The sequence below is a fragment of the Lolium rigidum genome, chromosome 4, assembly GCF_022539505.1.
Source record: "Lolium rigidum isolate FL_2022 chromosome 4, APGP_CSIRO_Lrig_0.1, whole genome shotgun sequence".
In the NCBI taxonomy this organism is placed as follows: Eukaryota; Viridiplantae; Streptophyta; class Magnoliopsida; order Poales; family Poaceae; genus Lolium; species Lolium rigidum.
Genome location: NC_061511.1, coordinates 270,228,759 through 270,240,429, shown reverse-complemented (window position 1 = coordinate 270,240,429; position 11,671 = coordinate 270,228,759). Strand labels below are relative to the sequence as shown.

Below are 11,671 nucleotides of genomic sequence, written 5' to 3'. Positions count from 1 at the left end.
CGAAACGCCGGAAGAATTGAAATGTCTAAGCGGCTTTTGCTAAAATACAAAAGTAACCGAACCAGCATAAGTTAACAATCATGTTCTTGGCAAATGTATATATCGGAAAGCCTATCTCCATCGTACGACATGTAGCGAGCACCAAACTGGCCGGGGACATCTCCATGGGAGCACCGCCGGAAGCTTGCCATCCGAGCAGCCGACCACGGCGGCAAGCGACACGGCCGGCCGGCCGGCGTCAAGGAACTGGGCTTTCATAGCGGAGCCGCAGCAACATATTCGGTACTAGAAACTATCGGACAGGACAGCAGCAAGCTAGCTTAGCTCCTGAGTCGTTTGTTGCCGAACATGGATACACAACCAGAACAAAACCTGAATTCACAGCGTGAAAGCGGTCTCCCGTAGCTCGGATCCTAAGTTAGCATCAGACATCAAACAGGTGTGGCGCGACGCCGCCGGCGCCACGGACGCGCGCCGACCGAGCTGGGATCGGCGCGCGCGTGCGGTAGCTAGCAACGTGGATGGGGGAGGCGGGAGAGAGAGACGGACAAGTTACCGGCGAAGGAGGGAGGAACTGGGGAGGAGGAAGGCACCTGAACAGCAGTGGCGGCGGTGGAGGAGGAGGCGGCGGCGGCGGAGAGCGTGAGCTGAGAGGCGCTTCGTTCCTTTCCTGCGGCGCCGCCGTCTGCTGGCTGGCTAAGTAGGGACGAGCGAGGGAAGCAGCAGCCGGTGGTTTTTGTTCAGTTGGGCTACATGGGCCGGGCCGGACTCCACAGAGGCATTAATTTCTTGTTTTATTTGGGGGAAGCTTTTAACTCGCGTCCAAAGAATACGAGAGACTTTTTGAAAATTGGAAGTTTTTTATTCGTTGTAACGTATAAAGTTGATATATATTCGACCACATTAGTGTGGAAAATAAAACCCAAATCCGTGAGTTAAATGAGTAATAAAAAGCTCGCGCGATTCAGATGCTAACAAGTCGAGCCATTTGTGTGCAAGTTTGTAAAAGTGGATCGCTCGCAGGTTAGGGTTAGCCACTGACTTGCAAATTTTGCAAGAGCAGAGTACCAATCTAATGTATGGCTCGGTTCAGGTCCTGAAAACATGATTTGTGAACTGGATTTGGAGCATCTTGTAACCCTTTCTGAGTAATGAAATCCTCTTTTACCCAAAAAAAAAAAAAACAAGTCGAGCCATTTCTTAGTTAATTAAGAAAAAAATGATTTTAATTTGTGTGTCAGAAAGTATTGAGAACACTCTCCAGACCGTTAAGAGCCAGGAGAGAAAAGATGGGAGATCATCTCAGATTTCCATCCCCTAGGTTGGCGGCACTGCCAATCCACCCCGCTTTTGATGTCCTTTTTAGGGACGGTTCATGTTCATTGATTTGTTCTTGTGTCTTAACAGGGGTGGTGAGGTGAGGCCGCGGCAACATCCCGATATCATAATAAGGTCCTTCCCGCTCTATCCTGCTCTTGTGGCCCAGTGCATGTGGAGTTGTGTGTCTGGTGATCTTCTAGGGCCCGGTCGATTTTCATCTTCGTTGGTGTGATTGCAGATTTGGCTCTTTCGATCTACAGTTCTTATCTTTTGACATAGTTGTTGCTCTAGTGTGCTGGTTGCTTGGGGATTTAGCACGGCGATTTTCCATCTGTCTACCAACAAAAACTTAGTATGATAAGCTTTGCTCGACTCCGGTGAGGGAGGAGAGTGACGACGACACGCCTTCGGCTTTCTCTAGTGCTTCTAGTCATCACTAGGTGGCACAAGGATCTATTTTTAATCGTTATTACTTATAGGGTTCTTTGTACTATTATTCATGATTATTAATAGATTGGTGGACCTATTTACCAAAAAAAAATACAGTAATTTGATGAGTCAGTATCGTTAATATTCTTAAGCTCATATGCAGGCCAATAAATCAAGTGATGCTAAATAAAGCCCAAAGCTCGCGACCCTATATTGCGTGAGAACTTGTGACAATAGGTGCGTGACCGGATTGCAAAGGCGTGATAAGATGGCACAGTATGTGTGTGTGTGTTAAGTTATCTGATGTGTTGGCCTATGTCGATCGTAGCGGTGGGTGTGTTGTGGGCCAGTAAAGCCGATTGCCCTAGCTCAATTTTTAGAGCTTAGTTTGTTGTTTTTTTTGTTTTTCCCTTTGTCTTCTTGTTAGCTAGTTTCTCTCTAGCTTGTAACTGAATTATATTCTCCCACTTAATTGATTTGGCAGAACACCTGCCCGTTTTCCCTCAAAAAAAAAACCGATAAGAGGTATCGGAATTTTTCTGCTCCTCTCGCTCTTTGATTCTTCTTCCCCACGACAGATATATTGGTTCAGAGCTCACCCTAGCAATTATACTAGCAAGGGAATCAGATATAACTTACTTGGGCCTTAAGTTACATAGTTGCATGACCCTTAAGACTTAAGTTATAGAAATTTTGGGAGGAGAAAGTTTTCTTCAGACTGTTCATTCAAAACTTTTCATTTTACCTAAACTATATAATTTCAAATTCGGTTATGAAAAATGTCATGCACATACATACGTATGTCTTCTAACCGCAAAAAAAATTTAGAGCGGTAGAAATACGAATTTTGGGGCATCACAGTATTTCTGGTTCAACAGTAGCTTCGGGAGTACCTGGGAGCCACCGCGTATTTTCCTAGGAAGGGATAGTACATTTGCTTTTAGATTTAACCAATCCCATTTCTCTCGGCTTTGAGCTGTGAAATCCCCGAGACAGGTCTCAAGCTAGCAATCAATTTTGATAGTACATCTTGGCAACGACTCTGTAGATACCTCATTTTCTATCGGCTTTGAGCTATGAATTCCCCGTGTCAGGTTGGAGAATGGGGGCACGTGATTCGCTGAACTTGCCTCTTGATCTCTTGTAAGTCATGTTCTGGTTGATTTGACCTTGAGATCGGGCACCACGACACCCTTCAAGATCTCCGTGTAGACCAGTTGGTCTTATCGGGGATAGGTGTAAACTTGCCTCTTGATCGCTTCTAAGTCATGTTCTGGTTGGCTTGACCTTGAGAACAGGCACCACGACACCCTTCAAGCTCTACCAGTTGGTCTTATCAGGGATGGGTGTAAACTTGCATCTTGATCCCTTGTAAGTCATGTTCTGGTTGACTTGACCTTGATATCGGGAACGATGACACCTTCAAGCTCTCTGTGCAGACCTAGTTGGTCTTATAGTGGTGCGTGAGGCGTCGGCGCAAGTAGAAGAATCCATGGAGCAAATCCACTCGAGCCTCGACTCGTTGAACGAAGTGGTAGCCAACATCGACACCATGCAACATCAGATGCAATCACATCTAGACAACTAGGCGTTGGCGGTGTAGGGGACAGCGTGACTTAACAAGGCGATGATGTGCGCTGACGGAGCGAGTAGACGCGACGTGCATAGCTTCCACTCACCTCCTTGCTTGGGGTAGTCTCATGCACCATGTTTCCTAGCTCAAGAATTACCTACCTGACTACACTCCAGTTTTCTCCCAAAATTGCTTGCTCTTGATAAGTTGAAGACATTTCATACGCATTGCGGGTGCATGGTAAAAACAAGGAAGTATACCATAAGACAAGTTATGATCAAATGGTCGCACCTACTAGAGGATTCTACTACACGGGAGGACTAGGATTGTGTTGGCCTCGTGATTTCCTAATGTTCTTTCTTGGGGTCAAGCAAGTGCCTCTCGAAGGAAAATGTCACGTAGGCAGTAGCGCATTAGCCGCAAGTATGTGCCATCATAGCGCAAAGGCGTAATAAAGTGGCACAATGGGTGTGTGTGTGTTGAGTTATCTGACGTGTGAGCGCTAGTGTTAGGTGTGTTGTGGGCTACTAAAACCAATTACTTTAACTGGATTTAGCATCACTAAAGAAGAAAAGAAGAATGAATAATTCTCACCACAATCATCGTGAATCAAATCTTATGCTAGCAATCATACTATCCAGGGGATAATAGAAAACTTAATCTTTGGTTTTCAAGGTCCAAACCTTATCCATGCCGCGGTGTAGAGGTTGCCACGAGCCAATAGCCACAGTTTCTATCAGGTGGGCACATAAAGAGAGGGCGGCATAGATTTTCCTCGGGCTAGTTAGGTTGTATCCCCACCCAAGGCACATGCCTAAATTCCTCAAGAAAATCTATCGCAAGTGAAAATGAATCATGTTCTTGAAACACTTCGAAAATAAAATATAGCATTGGGGAAATTGGACTAGCCTTAGGACTGGCCAGCTCTAGCTCAGTGTTGCAAAGGTGTCCAGCTAATGTAGGGAAGGGAGAGCACCTCCTCCACCACTACCCATCTCTGGTTCCAATGCCTCTTCCTTTCCACTTAATCTTCCTCCTCAAAGAAGTGATCACATGACTTCTACTCTTCAGTGCCACACGCCCCAACATTACATTGATGGAAAGATGAAAATGTAGAAGTTTGTCTTCTCTTAGATAGCGTGCACTACAATCAAGGATAATAGCGATCATAACATTGCAAAAGAAGACAACCCTCTCCACAATAACGTAGAAGCACATAAGAGGAGAGTAAGTTCCCTACCACTGTAAGTTGTCCTTGTAATGCTCGTGGGACGCTCTTGTCTAATGGACATTGTTCCTTGCTAGCATTTCCGCACTCTACCACTTCCACTCTGCACCGCCACCAATCTTGTCCTCTCACTTTGCTTGGAACAAAGTTTTGATCGAAGGATGTACACTTTCACCCTTTCCCAACATTCAATAAAACAATTACTTTAACAGGAGTAGCTGAAGGCAACAAGCTTCGCTTTACCTCCTTTTGCTTGCCACTTATGCATAACAAATGATGCAAGGGAATGCTTAGGAAAAGTGTAATCTCGCAAAAAAAAAAGAGTTGAACTGGTTTGGTTTTGACTTGGTTTTTATGTCACTTCCAGTGTTTGGGTAGTATGCCGCTCCCATTTTACATTGCCACCATCTCGCCTGCCAACCAATTCGCGAGAATTGATACTATGACTTAACTGATCACATTTGAACTCAAGTTCCACTTGCAAGCATAGAAAGTTTTAGCTAAAAAATTAGAATCGTTTGATCTAGTATATTTTTAACATAAAGACACATACTTTCACCCGATTGGTATAAATGTAAATCCAGCATAGCGAGGATGAAACATTGTCACATATAATGACGAGTTCAGGCAAGAGACGAAAGAAAATAGATGCAAATATTTCCGAAAGGAGAAAAGTGGCAGAATAGTGCAGCACGCTGGTGCCCACAAACATTAAGAAGCATTTTTCCAAAAAGGAACGCACATTCAACATAGGTCAGGTACATACGCACATTCATTGGTAAATTATACTACTCGCAGGTCACACCGGTAGTCGTTTTTTCATTTTAATAACTGATATATAGGTCACCATGATGTTACTTTAGATACACCACTATTTGAAATCAAATTCGTCGCTGTGTTGCCAAATAATTACTCGCTCCATCCCACAATATAAAGATAACTTCCAACACGTCTTATACTGTGGGACAGAAGGAGCATTTGCCAATGCCGAACAGAACTTCATTTGGAAAACCTGAATATCCAATTGCAAACATCAGTATTAAAAAAACTGCCGTATTTATGGGATTTTATTTACCAAAAAAATATGTCCTATTACGCGTATCACAGGGCACTGCGCTTGCTGTACTTCTGAGTAGTCATTTAACATAACAATGTGCCAGTACTTCGACGGACCAAAAGGGGTTGCAATATAAATGACATTTAATTGATAACCATCATAAATGTACACTATTTGTCATTGACGAAACAGCTTGTATTGTGACAGACTATACTTCTGTCCAATGTTACCTTATACAATGAAGGTTTCACAAGAATGATCTCCAAGCAGCAGCTGCTATGTCTTGAAGCAACACAACCAAAAAATTGACCTCAGCAAACAATTGTTGCTGTCATTCTTACCTCTTCTGAGGAAGGTGCGCCCTAATGGGAGCTAGGGCAGATATGCTACATCAGAATATTCATTTCCTAACTATACCTATTTACAGAAACCAAATAGGTAACACATCAGGTTCCATGTGCTAGAAACTGGGGCAGCAAATACCACAATGAATCTGGAGGCCAGACCTGGAATTCAATCGCTTCCATACTTTTTGGGTTTGGGGACTCGTTTGCTCTTCCGGGGTTCCACAGCTACAAAAACAGGCTTTTCATTCTTCATACTGTGTAGGTCTTTCTCAATTTTCTTCTTTGCAGGTACCTCAGGGGACTTTTTGGCTTGGTCTTCCAAAGGTGGCAGAGAGCTCACAAGTTTCTTCTTTGATTTCTTGCCTCGTTTACTTCCAGGGCCAACTGCCTTCACAGTTGAAGCTATTTCATGAACTGGTTCATGCTTAACCAACTGTCTTGCAACAGTCTCTTCTCCTCTGAAAAGAAGGGTGTTAGCAACCTTATTAGCGAGCTTCACTTGATTCTCTGCTTCCTTCTTGACCCTCTCAAACTGCTGGTACTCTTCCAACTGGGCTGCTTGATTGTATATAAGGACATCATCAGCACTCTGCAAATATAACAAAAAAAAAACATCAGCTAAAAGTGTCTTCAGCTTCTATTCATCCAGATGATGTTAGTATTTTTCCATTTCACAACAATTCAAAGAGAAAACTATGAACCTGACACATGGTTAAATTTAATTTCAACTACAATCATGAACAGACAGTAGATCTAGGAAACGTAGCGGAAACAGCAAGAATCCTATGAGCTTCAGCATTGTTTCCTTATAAAAGTGCAAAGTTCAGTAAAGAGCGCCCAAAAATCATTATTTTCAGATTGTTACACAGCAAATACTCTCAGAAACAATGTCAACAATATACTTCAAGATGGTTACATTACAAAGACCTGCATTCATACAACTGAAAATTCTAATATGGTAACACTCAAAATATGATTTTTTTATTATTATATTGGCTCTGAATTGTCTAATTCAAAGTAATCTTTAAATACTGCATTGTAAAAATTACACAAGAATGATATGCTATGGAACATGATCTTACTTCTTTGTATAACTCTCCTACATGAGTATGAATTAAGGGATTGTCTGCACCAAAGATTGTCTCAAATGTGACTTTCTTTGCATACGGCTGTGTTGCACCTTCTTCTGCAAAATTTCTCTTGGCATATCCCGTTACATAGCCAGTGGACCTATCTGATAAAGTAGATGGCACTCCAACAAGTGGTCTACATGCATCCTCATTCTCAAGCAAAGTATGCAGATCCCTCTTTTTCTGAGGACGGTGTCCATCCTTGTTACAAGAAGCTATCTGGGTGCGAGCCTTGTGACTCTTTTGAGGCACCTTAACTTGTGTGTGATTGCTGCAAACCTTGCTGAGACGATTTTGAAGGCCAAGGACTCTAGACTGCGTACGATCAATTGTCAGCAGAATATCTCTTAAAGAATATTGTTCAAACACCCTGTCAGTTTCCTTAGACCCTGGTAATGTATTGCCAGGAACTCTTCGTTTGGTATCATCGGCAACTGCATTGCAAATGAAGAAAATAGAGGATTATATATTGGTAAAACAAAACTACTCAGCAATAAACATACAAGCAGATGATATAGATGTTTGCGTTCTGTATGCCGACTTCATTATTCTAACTGTAATAACGACAATGACATTCTATATTGTTGTATGCCAATCTATTCTCAACAAATAAAAAGATACACAAGGGGATAAACAATCAGAATAAATAAACTAGATGCAAAAGCGGCTAACATATGTATATTGAGATCAAAGGCTGTCAAGATAGATACTAGATAGTCAGTTGATGCAAAGCACTAGTTTGAACCCCAACAAATTTTCCAAACATGCCACAACTTACACTTGGCTGCATTCATTAGCAGGGTTGTTAATTCCGCTTGAGTAATGTTTGGTAGGTGCTGCAGTGATTCCCTTTCTATTCTAAAAGAGAGTAACATGCATTCTTTGAAAGAAAATAAATTATATAAAAGAGGTATTTAAAATTGCTTATAAAAAATACTTGTCAAACCTACAGTTAGTAGCTACTAGCTAGTATACCACAAAATTTAATGTTATATCTACATGGGGCATATTTGACAAATATTACACTTTCTGCTTCCTGTAAGAAACTAAACCCTAATTACTGAAAAGTAGATAAAAGTAAACGACAATATTCTTCTTGATTCTTTCCCAATTGGTACATCTGATGTCCCTTATATAGGAGGACTTACTTGACCCCTAAGTAATAATCTAAAGGATACAGACCCTTAATTCTAAATTATCTCTTTCCTATTTAAATAACTTCCATATATCTCAATATAGCATAATCCTATATATTCCTACACATAACAACTACAGACCCCTTGACAAGCAGCTCATCCTGGAGCTGCTCAGGCGGTGGCCACGGTTGCCACCCAAGGTAACCCCACATTGATGAAGTGTAACACCAGTTCCCTGTGTACTGAGATGTGCTGAAGACAACTTCATCCCTTTGTGGGTGTAGCAAAACATGATATTTCTTGACTAATTCTGACCCTGCTGCTGGAGGATGTGGCACTACTTCCGCTCCTCCTTGTAGAGCTGCAGCCCTTCTACCAAGGGGGTTAGCCGCCAGCTGCTGGTAGGTGGGGGCAGAATTGGGGAGGGGTTTGAGGTGGGATTTGAGCTGTAAGGTGGGTAGTGGTGGAGGTTGCCAATCTGCCCAGCGGGCTGAGTTCCGAGGGCAGTGGCGGCAGCAATTCCCCTGCTGGAGAAGGGGGCACCAGAGGTGCATCTAAAGGATACAGATCTGATCTCATAACTCTAAATTATCTCTTTCCTATAATAACTTCCATATACCTCAATATAGCATAAGCCTATATTCGTACACATAACACTTCCGAACTAAAAAAGGGGAGATTTTGAGTACATGGGCAAAGCCATTCAACATACCTGCATTGTCAAAATCATCATGAATCAACAGACCCTCTGTATCAGCTCCACTGTTTTTCTTTTCTGCAAAAGATTTGAGACAAATCATCGTTATCAAGTATGCAAAATATGGATGCTACTGCAAGTGCAAAGATAGCAAGTCTTCCATCCCTACCATAGTAATAGGATAATATTTGATGATTGTTCATGTACAGTGAGGTGTCCACAATGTCTTCATGCCTCTGCCGTCTTCTCCTCTCCATAGTATTTCTATCATGGCTTTGGGCATCCATTGTTGCCAATTCTGGATCAGAACGATCTGCTTTCATCATCTCCAACTGCAGATTCTTCTCATGCTGGATCAAAGCAATTTCCTTGTCATACTTTGCTACCTGCGAGGAAAGATCCTTCATACGCAGCTCTAACCACTGGCACCGCCACATGAGCGGGCGAACGGTCTTTCTCCACTCATCTGTCACGAGTTTCTGTCTGAAACATGGTTGGTGTTATTCGCGAACTACTAACAGGAGAAAGGATACAGCAGAGTATACAAAGCAAAATTCATTTGCAAAAATCACATCGCAGAAGTATTGCGTATCCATGCTCTAATCTCAATCACCCCAAATCTACTTTACCATAGGACATACTGAAATATATGCATACTTCCATTCTGTCACGTGCTTCTGTCTGAAACATGATTGGTGTTGTTTGAGAACTACTAACAGGAGAAAGGATACAGCAGAATATACAAACCAAGTGCTAGCTTGGTGGCTTGTGCTCTGGTGTCGAGCCTAGCCCACCCGAGTTCGAATCCCCTCCGTGGCAGTAATTCGCTGGAGGGGCGAACTAAACGGGTTATCATCCATAGCGGTAATTCGCTGGAGAGTCCCATCCTATCTAACCAGCGTAAATCCAAGGGAGGGACCATTCCCCCGTTGGTCAACGAATATACAAAGGAAATTTCGTTTGCAAAAATCACATCGCAGAAGCATTGTGCTTTCATGCTCCAATCTTAATCACCCCCCAAATCTACTTCAACATAAGACATACCGAAATAGGCATACTTCCATTTTGTGGCAGGGGCCTGTTTCACACTTCGGATTTTTGCAGTTTCCAATCATGGAAAATTTGGTGACAAGAGCACACATGTATAAGTTGGTGAAATAAGGCATCATGTTTACATATTATATTACTATAAAAAGACACAATACGACATGCCAAGATTAGTTCTTTATTGTTGCAAAAATCACATCGTAGAAGTATTGCGTATCCATGCTCTAATCTCAATCACCCCAAATCTACTTCACCATAGGACATACTAAAATATATGCATACTTCCATTTTGTCACGTGCTTCTTTCTGAAACATGGTTGGTGTTGTTTGAGAAGTACTAACAGGAGAAAGGATACAGCAGAATATACAAAACCAAGTGCTAGCTTGGTGGCTTGTGCTCTGGTGTTGAGCCTAGCCCACCCGAGTTCGAATCCCCTTCGTAGCAGTAATTCGCTGGAGGGGCGAACTAAACAGGGTTATCATCCATAGCGGCAATTCGCTGGAGGGGCGAACTATCTAACCAGCGTAAATCCAAGGGAGGGACCATTCCCCCCGTTGGTCGGATATACAAAAGAAAATCATTTACAAAAATCACATCGCAGAAGTATTGTGCATTCATGCTCCAATATTAATCACCCCCAAATCTACTTCAACATAAGACATAATGAAATATGCATTGCATACTTCCATTTTGTGTCGGGGGCCTGTTTCACACTTCAGATTTTTTTTGCAGTTTCCAATCATGGAAAATTTGGTGACAACAGCACACATGTGTAAGTTGGTGAAGTAAGGCATCATGTTTACATAATATATTACTAAAAAAGACACAGTACGACATGCCAAGATTAGTTCTTTATTGCTGCAGTAATCAATAACGGAAATGATCCATTTTAGAGCACCCACAGATGTTCCTTTTCTTGTGTCTATAGTATTCCGATCTTTCTTTTGTGCTAAAACAAACAAACCCACGACAAGATACACAAATCAAAATTTCGTTCAGTGTTGGTTTTATATACCTTGTGTGCGTGCTACTATGACGATTTGTGAGTGTGCGTCTGTGTGCATCTTGTTATGCAGAGGCCGGGTGTAATACTTTAAAAAGTAATGAAAGCGCCCTTTATCGAAAAAAAAAAAAATCAAAATTTCGCAGGGACCTTGCGAAGAGATGCGCACCTGACAGCCTTGGGAGCGGCAGCGGCGCCACCCGCACTGACACGGCCGAGGAAAGGCGAGTCGACCTCCATGTCGTGCACGCCGGACCCCGTCTCATCGTCAGATAGAGAGCAAGAGGGCCCGAAGGAGCTCGAGTACTCCGTGCTATCCCCGTGGTAGCCGTCTTCGGGGAAGTGGGGATCGCCGGCAGCCGTGTCGATCGTGTCCATCGGGTCGCCGCTGACGTCGTCCGCGTCGGTGCCGCTGCTGTCCATGGCGAAGAGGCGGAGGGAGAGATCCCCAATTCCGGAGGAAATGCGGCTCCTTGAGGTTTGGGTCCCCGAATCGGGCCAAGATCAAGAAATCGTGACAGCGGGGGCGGATCCAGATGGCGTGGGACCAGGAATCGCGCGGGGTTGAACTACTCGCGGGGTGGAAACGACGTCGTACCTCGGAATCCGATGGCCGGAGGGCGCCGGAGGGGTGGGGGTATGGGGAACGGGAAGGCGACTTTTTTCCCGGGGAGGATGAACACGGGAACGGCGACGGCACGGC

The 11,671-nt window shown here is 43.3% G+C and overlaps 1 protein-coding gene across 1 annotated transcript; it reads right to left on the bottom strand.

Moving 5' to 3' along the window:
* Positions 1-5,801: 5,801 nt before the first annotated feature.
* LOC124650556 lies at positions 5,802-11,394 on the bottom strand. Its single transcript, XM_047190067.1, has 5 exons — positions 11,138-11,394; positions 9,087-9,400; positions 8,933-8,995; positions 7,037-7,518; positions 5,802-6,543 (listed from the first exon to the last, which is right to left on the bottom strand). The coding sequence occupies exons 1-5, from the start codon at positions 11,389-11,391 to the stop codon at positions 6,121-6,123; spliced, it is 1,536 nt and encodes a 511-aa protein (XP_047046023.1). The 5' UTR covers positions 11,392-11,394; the 3' UTR covers positions 5,802-6,120.
* Between the last annotated feature and the right edge of the window lie 277 nt (positions 11,395-11,671).

Coding starts and splice junctions, on each gene's coding strand:
- LOC124650556 (XM_047190067.1), bottom strand. CDS start 11,391: ATGGACAGCAGCGGCACCGACGCGGACGACGTCAGCGGCGACCCGATG. Junction 8,996..9,086: donor AATATTATCCTATTACTATG/GTAGGGATGGAA, acceptor AATCTTTTGCAG/AAAAGAAAAACAGTGGAGCT. Junction 6,544..7,036: donor TAGGAGAGTTATACAAAGAA/GTAAGATCATGT, acceptor TTATATTTGCAG/AGTGCTGATGATGTCCTTAT.